We start from the raw sequence: 15,590 nt of genomic DNA on the forward strand, positions 1-15,590 counted from the left end.
CGCCGCCGGTCACGTGGGCTGGCTCGATCACGTGGGCGTGGCGGTCACGTGGCGCGCCGCTTCAGTCAGCTGAGGGTCACGTGGGCGCGGCCTCCGCTCTCGGCTGGGGTTCGTCACCGGGCGCGGGATTTGGCCGCCGCGGGGCTCCGGAGCCGCTCGCTCCCGACACGGCTCACGATGCGCGGCGAGCAGGGCGCGGCGGGGGCCCGGGTGCTCCAGTTCACTAACTGCCGGATCCTGCGCGGAGGGAAACTGCTCAGGTGGGCGCGGGCCGGGGACTGCGGGGCTGGGGACCGGGCGGGGTGCAGGGTGCGGGGCCGGGGACCGGGCGGGGTGCAGGGTGCGGGGCCGAGGTCAGGCTCGCGATGCGAGCGCCCACCCACTGCGTCCGCAGGGAGGATCTGTGGGTGCGCGGAGGCCGCATCTTGGACCCAGAGAAGCTGTTCTTTGAGGAGCGGCGCGTGGCCGACGAGCGGCGGGACTGCGGGGGCCGCATCTTGGCTCCCGGATTCATCGATGTGCAGATCAACGGTGCGGCCCGGGGCCGGCAGGGGAACCCAGGGGAGGAGCTCTGAGCTCCATGCGACACTTCCTTTTCTGTGGCTGCAGGTGGATTTGGTGTTGACTTCTCTCAAGCCACGGAGGACGTGGGTTCGGGGGTTGCCCTGGTGGCCCGGAGGATCCTGTCGCACGGCGTCACCTCCTTCTGCCCCACCCTGGTCACTTCCCCACCGGAGGTTTATCACAAGGTGAGGTGAGGCTCCCTGGCTGAGGTGGAGGGGGCTCCCGGAGCAACCAGCGCCCTCATTTCCAAACTCACGCCCCACCCCCCACCCCCAGCACGTATTCCATGGTCCTGAGTCTGGCCTCTTTTGATGACCCGATCTGGGCCTGGGTCCCTCCCCTGTGCTTCTTTATCAGTTGTCGCTCTGCCTGGCCTCCCTAGACCCTCTGTCCTCCGCAGCTGTCTCCACACTGCTGGCTCAGCACCGTGTGAGCCATAGGCCGTCCCCACCCCCTGCACTGCACTCTGGCTGCCTCCAGGCTTCAGAAACCATCCCCTTAACCAAGGCCGCAGGGGATTCTGTGATTGGCACAGCGATAGTCCCTGGTCAGGCTCTTCCTCCCTAACCTGTCTGATGTGTGATTCAGTGGAACACGCCTTCCAGAAGAGACTCCCCCTCCTCCTGTACTGCTTGCCCCACGCTTCCATTTTCTTTCCTGCCCGGAAGAAATTTGGTTGTCCTTGGTCTTTTTTTATTTTAATTTTTACTTAGGTTCTACAGGGTTAACTTTTTGCTGTATGTTACTACTATTCAGGCTCCTCTTGGCTGTACCTGTGCTACTGTTTTTTACTGAACTATATGAGAGTAGGTTGTATCCAACATGCTTGTTTTTTTTCTGTTTAGTTTTTTTTTTTTTTCTCTTGAGACGGAGTCTCGCTCTGTCGCCCAGGCTGGAGTGCAGTGGCGCAATCTTGGCTCACTGCAGGCTCCGCCCCCCAGGGTTCACGCCATTCTCCTGCCTCAGCCTCCCAAGTAGCTGGGACTACAGGTGCCCGCCACCTCGCCCGGCTAATTTTTTGTATTTTTCGTAGAGACGGGGTTTCACCGTGTTAGCCAGGATGGTCTTGATCTCCTGACCTCGTGATCCGCCCGCCTTGGCCTCCCAAAGTGCTGGGATTACAGGCGTGAGCCACCGCGCCCGGCCAGTTTTTGTTATTTTTAAGAGACAGGGTTTCTCTCTGTGGCCCAGGCTGGAGTAAAGTGGTGTGGTCATAGCCCATTGCAGCCTCAATCTCCTCTGCTCAAGCGATCCTCTTGCTTCAGCCTCTTGAGTAGGTAGGACTACAGGTGTGTGCCACCATGCCCAGCCAATTTTAACATTTTTTGTAGAGAAAGTCTCACTGTGTTGCCCAGGCTGGTTCTGAACTCCTGGGCTCAAGAGATCCTCCTGTCTTAGTCCCCCAGAGTAGCTGGCACTACGGGCTTGTGCCACCACACCTGACTAATTTAAAAAGTTTTTTCGGCCGGGCATGGTGGCTCACGCCTGTAATCCCTTTGGGAGGCCGAGGCAGGCGGACCACGAAGTCAGGAGATGGAGACCATCCTGGCTAACACAGTGAAACCCTGTCTCTACTAAAAATACAAAAAAATTAGCTGGGAGTGGTTGCACGCACCTGTAGTCCCAGCTACTTGGGAGGCTGAGGCAGGAGAACCGCTTGAACCCAGGAGGCAGAGGTTGCAGTGAGCCGAGATTGCGCCACTGCACTCCAGCCTGGGCAACAGAGCAAGACTCCATCTCAAAAAAAAAAAAAAGTTTTTTGTAGAGACAGGGATCTCATTATGTTAATCAGGCTGGTCTCAAACTCTTAGGCTCAGGAGATCTCCTGCCTCGGCCTCCCATAGTGCTGGGATTATAGGCAAGAGCCACTGTGCCTGGCCCATTGTGCCTGTTTATTCCTTAGTACTTAACTTTTTTTTTTTTTTTTTTTTTTTTTTTAAGACATAGTCTCGCTCTGTCGACCAGGCTGGAGTGCAGTGGTGCGATCTCGGCTCACTACAACCTCCGCCTCCTGGGTTCAAGCGATTCTCCTGCCTCAGTCGCCTGAGTAGCTGGGACTACAGGCGCCCGCCACCATGCCCGGCTAATTTTTGTATTTTTAGTAGAGATGGGGTTTCACCATACTGGCCAGGCTGGTCTTGAAATCCTGACCTCATGATCTGCCCATCTCAGCCTCCCAAAGTGCTAGGATTACAGGCGTGAGCCATGGTGCCCAACCAATACTTAACTATTTCTTAAGATAATGAATATTTTCTTATGTAGCCACATGAGTTAGTGAGTTTAGAAAATGAACCCTGTTAACAGTACTTTAATTGAGCCGTCTGTGTTCTAGTTCTGTCCAGAGCCCCCGCCGTTTTCCCCTCCAGCACAGGATTCATTTCAGGATCACCACTTGCGTTATATGCCCAAGGGGTCCCTCTCTTGGTGTGTGGGCAGAGCCAGAGCTGGGAACAATGGGGGTGGTGTGTGGGTTCTGGGCTCAGGCTTCCTGGATTTGGCGTTGGCCTCCTGATGTCATGTATCGGCTGGAAGACTCAGGACAACCTTCTGCCTTTCTGAGCCTCCGTTTCCTCAAACCTGAAGTGAGGATGAAGGCAGCATGCATGGCTTAGGGGCGTTGGGTGCTCAGCATCGTGCGTGAGATGCTGAGTGTTCACCACTCAGTATTAGCCATGGATGTCTTTTTGGAAATTTCCCACATCCCTCCCCACACAGAGTCAAATGTCAAAAACCTGCCGCCAACTGGCACCTGGTTCTCACAGCTGCTCTCTGGGGCCTGTCAGAGCCACCTGTCCAAGATCCAGGATTCAGCCCATCACCTCTGCCCCACCCCCACCGGCAGCATTCCTTTCCTACCTGTCCAGCCTCTTCTCTGTCCCCAGGCACATTCCCCACTCCTGCCCCCAAACTCTTGGCCTAGAAGGCCCTGGCCTGCTCCCCAGGCCTCCTCTGCTAAGCCTTGCCTACCTGTCCCCACTGTGCCCCCCACTGCCTGCGCATCTCTGGCCAGCACAGGCGTGGGAGGAACTGTGGCTCTTCCTTAGGAAGAGTCTCTGACAAGTAGGACTTTGTTTTCTTCCCAGCATGCACTGCAGTGCAGGTGTCTTAACCCTTGGCGCACACACAGGATGAAGGCAGAGAGCCAACTATTGAGGGTGGGAATTGGGAAGCCTCCTGCCTGGATCATCTTAGAAACTGGAGGCCCCTTCACTCGGGTCTCCCCTGTGCCGTGTACGCCACCTCTTCCAGGGCCCATTCACCCTGGGTGGAATTGGATGGCCACTTTGCCAGAAGCTTCTTCGGTCTTTTGTTGTCCTGTTCTGGTCCATTAAGACCACCTTCTCTTTTCTGGGGGGTTTCCGCCTGTCCTTTGCTACGGTACTTGGAGACAGGTGAGATCACTTTGTTCTCTGCTTTAAGTCTGTTACCTGCTGAGCCAAGGTGAGGCACCTCCCGGGGGCAGCCAGGCCCCTGCCTCTGGCCCCGCACACCCTCTACACTTTGACCTTTCCGGCTGTTTACCTGCCTGGAGTGTGCCTCGCTCCCCTCCCCTCAGTTGATCTTTTACTGTGCTCTCTCTATGTAGCGCTCTCTTGCTCCCTTCTAAAACTCCATTCTGGAAAAACTCAGCCATTGTCTTTTTTTGTTTGTTTTTTTCCTGTTTTAATCTTTAGTGAGCCTGTGTATCCATAGGGCTTGTGAGGAAAAACAGCGGCCCTTTGCCCCAACCAGCATCCACCCTAGGGACAATCACTTTCAACTCAATGGACTCTTGGAATTTGCGCCCGTAGCTCTAAAAACTGTGTTGGCTGCTCCTCAGTCTTTCAGCTTAGGGCAGAATCCATTGCCTTCCACCAGGAGAGCTGAACATCAGTGCTCTCGTGGCTCCGTGAGTCCTCTTAGCCCCTTTCTCTCCTCTCATCTTTCCTGGTAGTTCCCCATAATTGTGATGAGAATACCTGTGTAGGTCAGTCATCGGGGTGGTGTGAAGGGATGTGTGGCCCAGTGACATCTTCTCAGCTGCCATTTCTGCTTGCTTTGCCGTAAGTGTTCTTTGCTTTGTTTCTTGGCTCTAACCCAATTCCAGGCTTCCTCCTGATTGTTTCACTCTCCTCTCTGGCCACTTATTTATTTATTTTTCGAGATGGAGTCTCCCTCTGTCACCCAGGCTGGAGTGCAATGGTGTGATCTCTGCTCACTGCAACCTCTGCCTCCTGAGTTTAAATGATTCTCCTGCTTCAGCCTCCCGAGTAGCTGGGATTACAAGCACCTGCCGCCATGCCCTGCTAATTTTTGTAATTTTTAGTAGAGATGGGGTTGCTCCATGTTGGCAAGGCTGGTCTCGAACTCCTGACCTCAGGTGATCCAACTGCCTTGGCCTTCCAAAGTGCTGGGATTACATGTGTGAGTCACTGTGCCCAGCCAAATGTTCCTTTTTTTTTTTTTTGAGATGGAGTTTCGCTCTTGTTGCCCGGGCTGGAGCGCAGTGGCACGATCTCGGCTTACTGCAACCTCTGCCTCCTGGGTTCAAGCAATTCTCCTACCTCAGCCTCCTGAGTAGCTGGGACTACAGGCGTGTGCCACTATGCCTGGCTAATTTATTTATTTTTATTTATTTTTTTGAGATGGAGTCTCACTCTGTCACCCAGGCTGGAGTGCAGTGGCACGATCTCGGCTCACTGCAAGCTCTGCCTCCCAGGTTCACGCATTCTCCTACCTCAGCCTCCCGAGTAGCTGGGACTACAGGCGCTCGCCACCACGCACGGCTAATTTTTTGTATTTTTAGTAGAGATGCGGTTTCACCGTATTAGCCAGGATGGTCTCAATCTCCTGACCTCGTGATCCGCCTGCCTTGGCCTCCCCAGGTGCTGGGATTACTGGCGTGAGCCACCGCGCCTGGCCAATTTTTGTATTTTTAGTAGACATGGGGTTTCTCCATGTTGGTAAGGCTGGTCTCAAACTCCTGACCTCAGGTGATCTGCTCGCCTTGGCCTCCCAAAGTGCTGGGATTACAGGTGTGAGCTACTATGCCCAGCCCAGTGTTCCTTTTTCTGCCATCCTATTCTTGTTTCAGGGACAGAAGACCTCTTATTGGCTGGAGGGTGTCCGTGATGGCCCTTTTCCCTGTCCATCTCTCCTCGTGGTCTCTGCTTCCCTGCCTGGCCCTGTCCTTTTGTTCGGGCTCCTTTTCGAGGCTTGCCCAGGCTGCCTGCTGACCTTGGTGGTGTGCTTTCTTTTAGAAGAGGTGTCAGCAGGCCAGCTGGGGGCACCCAGCCTGCAGGAGGGGCATTATGGGGGTACTCGTAGGTTGGGGTCCCTGGCTCCTTTCTCTTGGGCTGGCTGGGTTCCCTGAGAAGAGTCTAGCAGTGCTCAGAGGGGCTGGGCCTGGCTGGCACCCTGCTGAGCACCTTGAGAACACACATTTCGCAAGTTCCTGCTGTGCCCACACCTACCCTTGCCAATCTGCTCTACTTCCCCGGGGGCCCGACCGGCACACTCAGAGCAGGCACTCTTCCGTTGGTCCCCACGTCACCCTACTTCTCAAGGCACCATCCTGAGCCTGTGGGGGTCACTTCCCCCACTGCGTGCACTCCCCCAGACCTGCCCAGTGTCCCTCTTGCCAAGCCCCCAAAGTCTGGCTGTCTTCTTTCTATCATCTGCTACCCCCCAACCCCGCCCCCAGGTTTAGGGCTCTTAAAAGTCTTACCGTTGGCCGGGCATGGTGGCTTACGCCTGTAATCCCAGCACTTTGGGAGACTAAGGTGGGTGTTTGGTCAGGAGTTTGAAACTGGCCTGACCTACATGGTGAAACCCCGCCTCTACTAAAAATACAAAATTAGCCGAGCATGGTCGTGCACGCCTGTAATCCCAGCTACTCGGGAGGCTGAGGCAGGAGAATCGCTTGAACTCAGGAGGCAGAGGTTGCAGTGAGCCGAGATCTTGCCATTGCACTCCAGCCTGGGCGACAAGAGGGAAACTCCATTCCAAAAAAACAAAAAAAGTGTTACTGTTGTGTGGGTTGGGGAGTTCAGGGGAGGGTACAATCCAGCCACCATCCTCACCTGAAGCTCTTCTCTCTGGGAAGGCTCCCCCGGCCCATGCCTGTGTTGGAGAGAGGGAGTGTGCACTGGACTGCCTGCCCACCTGTTAGCCTCTGAGATGTGTGGTGTGAGCCCGTGTCCCCCCGTTCCCTGACACACTCGGTCTTCCTGATGGCGTCCAGCTCTGGCCATGGTGTGGACCACACACAGTGCTGAGCCCTGGCCATGCCCACACTGAGCTCTGCCCCAGGGTCCCTGCTGCTCCCGGGAGCCTCCTGCCTCCCAGCCCTGCTCCCTGGGCTGCCGTGCCCAGGGCCACCCTCAGTGCCCACAAGCCTGCCCACATGGCCAGGGACCGCTGGCATCCCACACACCTATCATTTCTTCCTGCTCCTGCCATGGGTCCTTCAGTTCTGCCGGCTGTGCTTTCCCTGACCCCTGTGAGGGGACAGGCGGCCGGGGCTGGGCTGGGTGCTGGGCTGGGTGCTGGGCTCTGAACTCTGACCTGAGATCTCTGGCCTTGGCTAGGCTGTGGCCTCTGGGAATGGGCTGTGGGGGACAGGGCTTTAACAGCTGGTTCCCCCCAGGTTGTTCCTCAGATCCCTGTGAAGAGTGGTGGTCCCCATGGGGCAGGGGTCCTCGGTGAGTGGCTGACCTCCTCCCCGCCCCCACCCTGGGAGGCTCCTGCGGGACCTGTTGGCAGCCCCCACCCCTCCAGATGCCCAGCTGGTGGGGAGGGCAGGTGATAAGGGCTGGGTGGGGCAGGGACCTGCTGGAGCCACTTGCTCCCTCCTCCCAGGGCTGCACCTGGAGGGCCCCTTCATCAGCCGGGAGAAGCGGGGCGCGCACCCCGAGGCCCACCTCCGCTCCTTCGAGGCCGATGCCTTCCAGGACTTGCTGGCCACCTACGGGCCCCTGGACAATGTCCGCATCGTGACGCTGGCCCCGGAGTTGGGCCGTAGCCACGAAGTGATCCGGGCGCTGACGGCCCGTGGCATCTGCGTGTCCCTAGGTGAGGGGCCGGCTCGGGGTGGGCCTGCTTGGGGGACCTGGGCCAGGTGCAAAGTCTGAATCCAGGTCCCGCAGGGCACTCAGTGGCTGACCTGCGGGCGGCAGAGGATGCTGTGTGGAGCGGAGCCACCTTCATCACCCACCTCTTCAACGCCATGCTGCCTGTGAGTGCTATGGGGCCCCAGGGGCGGGGCTGGGGTCCCAGCAGCCCCTGCTGTCGCTCAGCCATCCCTTCCCTCGCCCCTGCCCAGTTCCACCACCGCGACCCAGGCATCGTGGGGCTCCTGACCAGCGACCGGCTGCCCGCAGGCCGCTGCATCTTCTATGGGATGATTGCGGATGGCACGCACACCAACCCCGCCGCCCTGCGGATCGCCCACCGTGCCCATCCCCAGGGTAAGCTGCGGCAGGTGGGCAGGACAGGTAGGATGACTGGGCTAGCAGGTTCTGAGTCTCTTCTCCCCCAGGGCTGGTGCTGGTCACCGATGCCATCCCTGCCTTGGGCCTGGGCAACGGCCGGCACACGCTGGGACAGCAGGAAGTGGAAGTGGATGGTCTGACGGCCTACGTGGCAGGTGAGCGCCCTGACCCACTGGGTCCCAGGTCCCAGCCCGCATGCCAGGTGGCCCACGACCCCCCCAGAGCCTGCCCTCTCTGCTCTCAAGGCACCAAGACGCTGAGTGGCAGCATAGCCCCAATGGACGTCTGTGTCCGGCACTTCCTGCAGGCCACAGGTCAGTGAGCAGCACGGGTGCGGGTTTAGGTGGTCTGTGAGTGGCGGGTCCCCAGGGGCTGGACCGGGTGCCCGGACTGTAGCCCAAGCTCTGCCCACAGGAGCTCCTGGGCATTGGGTACTTGGTGACTCAGGCCCAGGGTGACAGGCAGACCAGCAGGGTCCTTGTTAGCCTGCTGCAGAGTCCCTGAGACAGGGAGTGCTGGTGTGGTGGGGGGCTGCTGGCAAAGCCCTGTGGGCTTGGGGACCGTCACCCAGCTGTGTCCCCCAAGCAGGCTGCAGCGTGGAGTCGGCCCTGGAGGCTGCATCCCTGCACCCCGCCCAGTTGCTGGGGCTGGAGAAGAGTAAAGGGACCCTGGACTTTGGTGCTGACGCAGGTGAGGGCCTGTCGCAGGGTCACCGGGCAGCCTGGCCCTGCCTGTAGACTCTCTTGTTCCTGGGGCGGCCTGGACAGGGCCAGGGAGGGTGGGTCCTCCCTAGCTCCCTCCTCTCAGGTGGGCTGCCGGCTGCCAGCCTCAGTTGTAGCCCCATGTTGCCATCAGGCCAGGCTTTCTGGTGTTGCAGACAAGGTCAGGCAAGGGGTTGCAGGGAGCATTGTCCAGCACCTCTGTCCATTTGTGATGGGTCAGGGTGTCTTCTACTAGTCGTGTCTCTGGGCCTCGGTTTCCCCACCAGCGTCGGGTTGTTGGGGAGCAGCTCTGGGGTAGGTGGGCGGCCCCACTCCTGCCCCCTACTCATTGCCCGGCTCTGTCCCAGACTTCGTGGTGCTCGACGACTCCCTTCACGTCCAGGCCACCTACATCTCGGGTGAGCTGGTGTGGCAGGCGGATGCAGCTAGGCAGTGACAAGGACCTCGGCTGAGAGGACACCTGGCCGCAGCGGGATGCCATCAGGGCCGGGTGGTTGGGGAGCTGGTCTCCAGGGAGTGAGTTGGGAGCCCTGCTGGAATGATGCCCAGGGCCTGTGCGGCCGCCCTGGAGGCAGTGGCTGGGATAAACGTGCACCCAGCAGGACTCGCCTTGGCTCCGGGTTTTGCTTGTGCTCACATGTGGCACCATCCTTGGTTGCCCTCCTGGAGAAGGCATTCACGGCCTGGGGTGGGATGGCTGGGCTGTAGTTTAGCCTGGGCCTTGGGCCCCAGTGGGGGACAGGGCCTGTCTGCATGAAGTGGACCGGAGACCTGCAGACCCCAGGAAAGTGTCACTATGGGAGGGAGGGGCAGGCAGTCAGTGGCTGGTGCCATGGGGTGAAGCCACCGTGGGCTGGGGGTGAAGAGCCGGCAGGAAGGGGACCGGTCACAGGGAGTGTGGACAGTCAGGGGTTTGCTTTCTGCTCCTGAGTTGGGGTGTGCAGCGTGGAGCCCACAGCCTGGTTCTGGGCCAGGGCACAGTGCCAGGGGCTCCGCTCTGACCTCCAGGAGGGAGACTGGGCTCGGGACCCCTGCTTTCTGCTCCCTGGACTGCCTAGGCCTGAGTGCCACGGATGACCAGCGTTCTGTTTTCTCTTCTCAATAACCCTATCTCTTCACACATCCCCAGGCCCAGTGCTTGCTGGCTGTGGTGACCCTGCCTGGTGCTGGAGGGCAGTATGGGAGGCACCAGTGTGCCCTGCTCACCCCATTAGTGTCATCCTGCCATCTTCTGTGTCCCCTTGGCCCTGGCACACACCCATGTGGCAAACACGGGCCGTGAGGCTCCCTGAACAGCTTCGAGGCGGGTGGGCTTCTGGAGCCCTCTTGGCTCTGAGGACAGCCACAGTGGGGTCAGACGTCAGGGGTTGGTGCAGCCCCACGTCAGGGGTGATTGTCTTGACTTTCTCTCCATTTGAGTTCTGGGGTGGGTGGCTCCCTTCCCCCTTGCTTACAGGTGCTGTCCTGGGTACAGGAGGTACGCGCCTGGCTCTGCCACTGTTCTCTTCCCTCCGCTGCAAAGCCCAGTTAAGGAAATGTCTCCAGGTCCAAAGAGATAGGATGGTCTGGGCCCCGCCTGTTGGAAGGGAACAGCCAGGGAAGAACCACCTGCCTGGGCAGGGCCTCGCCTGAGGGAGGGCCTGGGGCAGGGCACAAGGGGTTGATCTCAGCCCACAAGCCCCAGGGGCAGCCCAGGAAAGCAGGCGACGGATGTGGATCCTGACCTCCCGAGAGGTGTGAGGTGCAGGGATACCCACCTCTGCCCTGACGGCCGCGCACCCCTCAGGAAGTAGCTGTCCAGTGCCTGCCTGTGCTGGGCCTGGGAGAGGAGCTGTCTTGCCAGGGCTCCCAGGCAGGGAGAGGCAGGTGAGGTTCTCAGCCGATGTGTTAGAGGTTGAGCATCGCCTGTGCCCAGCTTGCTGGCTGTCAGTGCTTGATGTGCCCATCCTCAACTAAAACCCAGAGCTGGCATGTTGGTCATCCCCACCTCAGACGGGACACCCAGTCCAGAGCTGGTGAGCCCTGGGCCAGCCTTTGGGCCTGGCCTGCCCCATTCACCGGCCAGCGCCCCACCTCCCTGGCTGGAGGGTCGGGGAGGGGCTGGCAGAGATGGTTGGTCCACAGGGCTAGCCCTGGGTGGTGGGAGAGGGGCCCAGGGTCAGGGTGAGAGAGAGCTGGGCCAGGGAGCTGCTGCAGGATGATTTTGAGGTGTGGGGGAAGCACTCTTGGTTGGTTTTGGTTTGCTTTTTAAAAATTGTGGTAAAATACATAACAAAAGTAACTATCGTAACCTGAGCAGTTCTGTGACATGAAGTGAATTCACTGCTTTGTGTGACCTTGGCCACCATCATTCCCCACCACTCACTCCCGCTGGGCTCCCAGCCCTGCCCCACCATTCCGCTCCCTCTACAGCTATGGGTTTTACAAAGAAGGATGCAGGGCGCCCTGACTGCGGGGTGAGGGGCAGGCCTGCCCGCGGTGTGGGCATTCGCTGAAGGGGGACGCCCAGGTGTCTGCCTGAGTTACGGGTTGGGGGGTCGGGCATGTGGGGAGGGATGGAGTTGGAGGTGCATGCTCTCAGAGCTGGTAGGGGTGGCCCGTTTCGTCCCGTGTGTGAACTGGAGATGAGACCCGGCGCCTGCGATCCCGCAGACCGCGCCCGGCCGGGTGTCACTTGTGGGCGCACGCTGCCGGGATGCTGGGCCGAGCCCGCGGTTCAAGACCCAGATCTCAGCCAGGTCCCTTTCGCCGTCCGAGCCTCTGCACCTCGTGGGCTCCGAGCACATCCAGGCCAGAGACTGCGTTTGGGGCGTGGGCACGGGAGACCGTCATCAGCCAGGACGCTCTCGACCGATCCGGCCGCGCCCCGCCCAGCCTCGTAGCCCAGGCGCTGAGTCCAGGCTGACGCGCGACTCTGGGAGCGTTGCGGCACGCGGGGCCTCGCCTACTGTGGGAGGGGCTTCTGGGGGCGGGCTTCTGTCGGGCCAATTAGGATCGCCGCAGGGAAGGCACGCGCCGCGGCAGAGCAATAGGGGCGCGCGTCACCTTCTCCAGTTAACCCGCGCGGCCCCGCGGACCGCCCCCATCTCTGCGCCCCCCGCATCTCTGCGCCCCCCGCATCTCTGCGGACCCCGCCTCGCCCCAGCCCTCCCATCCACAACCCTCACAACCTTGCATACCCCGCTACGTTCCCCGCCGCGCCCTTACATCCCTGCAGACCCCGTCTCCCCACAACGCTCGCCGCCAACGCTGCGGAGTTCCGCGTCGCCCCAGCGCTCCCTGCCAAGCCCCCCACACCCCTGTAGACCCCGCCTCGCCCCAACCCTCCGAGCTGCTCCCCTTATACCCTTGCGGACCTAGTTTGTTTCGTCCCAGTCCTCCCCGTCGGGTCTCCCACATCCCTGCGGACCTCCCCGCGCCTCGCCTCTCCCTTCTATTACGTATCACGCACAGGTGGATCCCACTACGACCCAGCTTGGCTCCTGTCCCGCACCTCCGCACCTGGCCTCTAGCCCCGCCCTCGCTGTTTTGGGAAATGAAGCGGAGGGGTGGGCCGGACACTCTAGAAGCACCCTGGCTCGGAGCTTCCCTAGCTCGGAGTTGGTTTGGAGCCCAGGCCAGGGACCCAGGGTGGGCGCAGCAGGGGAGACTGGCACCAGAAGCGTGGAGGAAGGGCACCTCTTCAGCCCGGCTTTTCCGCCCCTGGAGTCTGGGACAGCTCCGGAGCGTCCGGGTACTCCCTCCCAGGCTGGCCCTGTTCCTTTTATCACATTTATGTCACACACGTTTTTTCTAAATGGGTTTACACTTTTGCTATTACTTTGCAGTTCGGTTTGTGTGTGTGTGACGGAGCCTGGCTGTGTTGCGCAGGCTGGAGTGCAGTGGTGCGATCTCTGCTCACTGCAGCTTCCGCCTCCCGGGTTCAAGCGATTCTCCGCCTCAGCCCCCTTAGTAGCTGGGATTACAGGCGCACGCCACCACACCTGACTAATTTTTTTGTATTTTTGGTAGAGACAGGGTTTCACCATGTTGGCCAGGCTGGTCTTGAATTCCTGACCTCAATTGATTCGCCCGCCTAGGCCTCTGAAAGTGCTGGGATTACAGGCGTGAGCCACTGTGCCCAGCCTTTTTTTTTTTTTTTTTTTTTTAAACACGGAGTCTCATTCTGTTGCCCAGCCCGGCGCGATCCTGGCTCACTGCAACCTCAGCCTCCTGGGTTCAAGTGATTCTCCTGCCTCAGCCTTCCCAGTAGCTGGGATTACAGGCATGCACCAACACGCCCAAATATTTTTATTTTTTTTTAGTAGAGACAGGGTTTCACCATGTTAGCCAGGCTAGTCTCGAACTCCTGACCTCATGTGATGTGCATGCCTCGGCTTCCCAAAGTGCTGGGATTACTGGTGTGAGCCACCACGCCCAGTTTTTTTTTGTTTGTTTGGTTTTTTTTGAGACAGAGTCTCACTCTGTCGTCCAGGCTGGAGTGCAGTGATGCGATCTCAGCTGACTGCAAACTCACTGAACCTCCCAGGTTCAAGTGATCCTCCTGCCTCAGCCTCCAGAGTAACTGGCTACTGTTCCTGGCTAATTTTTTTAGTTTTCGTATAAACGGGGTTTCATCGTGTTGGCCAGGCTGGTCTGTAATTCCTGGCCTCAAGTGATCCACCCGCCTCGGCCTCCCGAAGTGCTGGGATTACAGGCGTGAGCCACTGCTCCTCGTCTGCGCCCAGTTTTTGTTTGTTTTTTAAAGAGATGGGATCTCACTATGTTGCCCAGGCTGATCTTGAACTCCTGGGCTCAATTTTTGTCACTGTGCCTGGCTAATTTTTGTATTTTTAGTATAAATGGGATTTCACCACATTGGCCAGGCTGGTCTCAAACTCCTGGCCTCGTGATCCACCTTCCTCGGCCTCCCGAAGGGCTGGGATTACAGGCGTGAGCCACCGCGCCTGGTCTGCGCCCAGTTTTTGTTAGTTTTTTACGGAGATGGGATCTCACTGTGTTGCCCAGGCTGGTCTTGAACCGCTGGGCTCAAATCATCCTCCTGCTTCTGCCTCCCAAAGTGCTGGGATTACAGGCTTGAACGACCATGCCTAGCCATAATTATCCAGCTGTAAGGTCAGCTGATTAATTCATCTCTCTATATAATAACATATTCACAGGTTGGGAGATTAAGATGAGAACATCTTTGGAGAGGACATTATTCTGCCTTTTAGAGAGAAGGGCCTAGGACAGGAATTCCCAGTGCTCAGGTTTAAAGGAAATATGATGTTCCCATCATCGGTACATGAACGTGCCCTTTTCTCTGCATTCCTGCCAACATTGGATATTTTCCACTTTTGGGACTTTTAGCAGTTGTTGAGCCAGCCCATTTTACAGCGGGGATAATTGAGGTTTAAGGAGGGGAAATTACTTGCCTAAGATCTCATGCAACTTTCTGTTTCCTGACTCCCAGTCAAGTCTGATTCTCCCTTGGTATGGCTTATATGGGAGGATATTTACCTAGTGGCTTGGAAACCACTGAATGACTTTGTATCTTCCATCCATCCATGTATCCGCAGCCCAGCGAATGTATATTGGGAGCCTCAGACATGTGACCAGGGCCTTGTGGGCCAGAGGCAGCCAGGAGACCTTTTTTTTTTTTTTTTTTTTTTAAGACAGAGTCTCCCTCTGTCACCCAGGCTGGAGTGCAGTGGTGTGATCTTGGCTCACTGCAACCTCTGCCTCCCGAGTTCAAGAGATTCTTCTGCCTTAGCTTCCTGAGTAGCTGGAATTACAGGCGTCCACCACCATGCCTGGCTAATTTTTGTGTTTTTAGCAGAGACAGGGTTTCACCATGTTGGCCAGGCTGGTCTCCAACTCCTGACCTCAAGTGATCCACCCACCTCACTCTCCCAAAGTGCTGGGATTACAGGTGTGAACCACAGCGCCCAGCCAGTGCTCTTGTCTTTTGAGAGCCCCCTTTTCTCTCACCTGATCTCCCTGCCCCCCTATTTTCCCCTTTAGTCTCCTTTCCAGACGCTACTGAGTAGCTTCAGGGTCAGTCTAGAGATGCAATCCAGGTTGGGATCCTTGCTGGGAGAGCCCTTCCTTCCCTGGCTTTGTAAGTCAGGGCCTTCTGGTGTGCACACCTGCAGGGTCCAGGCTGGGCCTGTGCTTCTAGCTTCTCTGTGTCTCTCCCTGAGATTGGAATCCTGGCTCTGTCCTCAACTAGCTTGAAGGGGGGCCCCCAGGAATGGCCCCTTCTGGATTTCATACCCTTGTGTAACCTTGTTTCACTTTTTAAAAGATTTTATTTAAAAAGTTTTTTTTTTTGTTAGAGACAGGGTCTCACTTTGTTGCCCAGGCTGCTCTCGAACACCTGGCCTCAAGCAGTGCTCCTGCCTCAGCCTCCCAAAACACGCCCGTTCCCTTTCTACCAGGGTTGTGTGTGACCAGCAGATGTGTTGGAAGTGATGATGTGTCACTTCTGAGGTTAGGTCATTAAAGACGCGGCGGCTTCTATCTTGTGTGTGTTCTCTTTTTCTTGGGCCACTCGCTCTGGGGAAAGCCAGCTGCTGGGGCTTGAAAACACACACGCCTGGGAAGAGGCCCCACTGGTGAGGGACGGAGGCCTCCAGCCCACAGCTGTGGGAACGTGGGAATGAACCTTTTAGGAAGTGAATCTTTCGGCCCTGCTCTAGCCTTTAGATGACTCAGTCCTGGCAGCATCTTGATGGCAACTTCACAAGAGAGCCTGAGCCAGACCACCCAGCCTGGCCTCTCCTGGATTCCAGACCCGCAGGAACCATGAGTTTCTTTGTTGTTTTACACATCAAAGTTTTGAGGCAATTTG

General features: G+C 58.0%; 2 protein-coding genes across 4 annotated transcripts; one reads left to right on the forward strand and one right to left on the reverse strand.

Annotated features, from left to right (window-relative positions):
- The first annotated feature begins 60 nt into the window (after positions 1-60).
- On the forward strand, positions 61-11,048 carry AMDHD2 (amidohydrolase domain containing 2). Of its 3 annotated transcripts, XM_034940984.3 has the most exons (11): positions 61-260; positions 395-531; positions 610-749; positions 7,193-7,247; positions 7,405-7,617; positions 7,692-7,780; positions 7,868-8,012; positions 8,084-8,191; positions 8,282-8,350; positions 8,625-8,726; positions 9,106-11,048. In XM_034940984.3, exons 1-11 carry the CDS (start codon positions 178-180, stop codon positions 9,192-9,194), a joined length of 1,230 nt encoding a protein of 409 aa, XP_034796875.1. In that variant the 5' UTR covers positions 61-177; the 3' UTR covers positions 9,195-11,048. The 3 variants fall into 3 exon arrangements, with proteins under 3 accessions (XP_034796875.1, XP_034796874.3, XP_034796876.1); XM_034940983.4 differs by having other exon boundaries at positions 64-260; positions 8,084-8,350; XM_034940985.4 differs by lacking the exon at positions 8,282-8,350 and having other exon boundaries at positions 69-260.
- On the reverse strand, positions 9,835-10,704 carry CEMP1 (cementum protein 1). The gene has a single exon (XM_055100712.2). The coding sequence runs from the start codon at positions 10,702-10,704 to the stop codon at positions 9,961-9,963; it is 744 nt and encodes a 247-aa protein (XP_054956687.1). The 3' UTR covers positions 9,835-9,960.
- Positions 11,049-15,590: the final 4,542 nt, after the last annotated feature.

Source organism: Pan paniscus, chromosome 18, assembly GCF_029289425.2.
Source record: "Pan paniscus chromosome 18, NHGRI_mPanPan1-v2.0_pri, whole genome shotgun sequence".
NCBI lineage: Eukaryota > Metazoa > Chordata > Mammalia > Primates > Hominidae > Pan > Pan paniscus.

Coding starts and splice junctions, on each gene's coding strand:
- AMDHD2 (XM_034940983.4), top strand. CDS start 178: ATGCGCGGCGAGCAGGGCGCGGCGGGGGCCCGGGTGCTCCAGTTCACT. Junction 750..7,192: donor CACCGGAGGTTTATCACAAG/GTGAGGTGAGGC, acceptor GGTTCCCCCCAG/GTTGTTCCTCAGATCCCTGT. Junction 8,727..9,105: donor GGACTTTGGTGCTGACGCAG/GTGAGGGCCTGT, acceptor GCTCTGTCCCAG/ACTTCGTGGTGCTCGACGAC.
- CEMP1 (XM_055100712.2), bottom strand. CDS start 10,704: ATGGGCACATCAAGCACTGACAGCCAGCAAGCTGGGCACAGGCGATGC.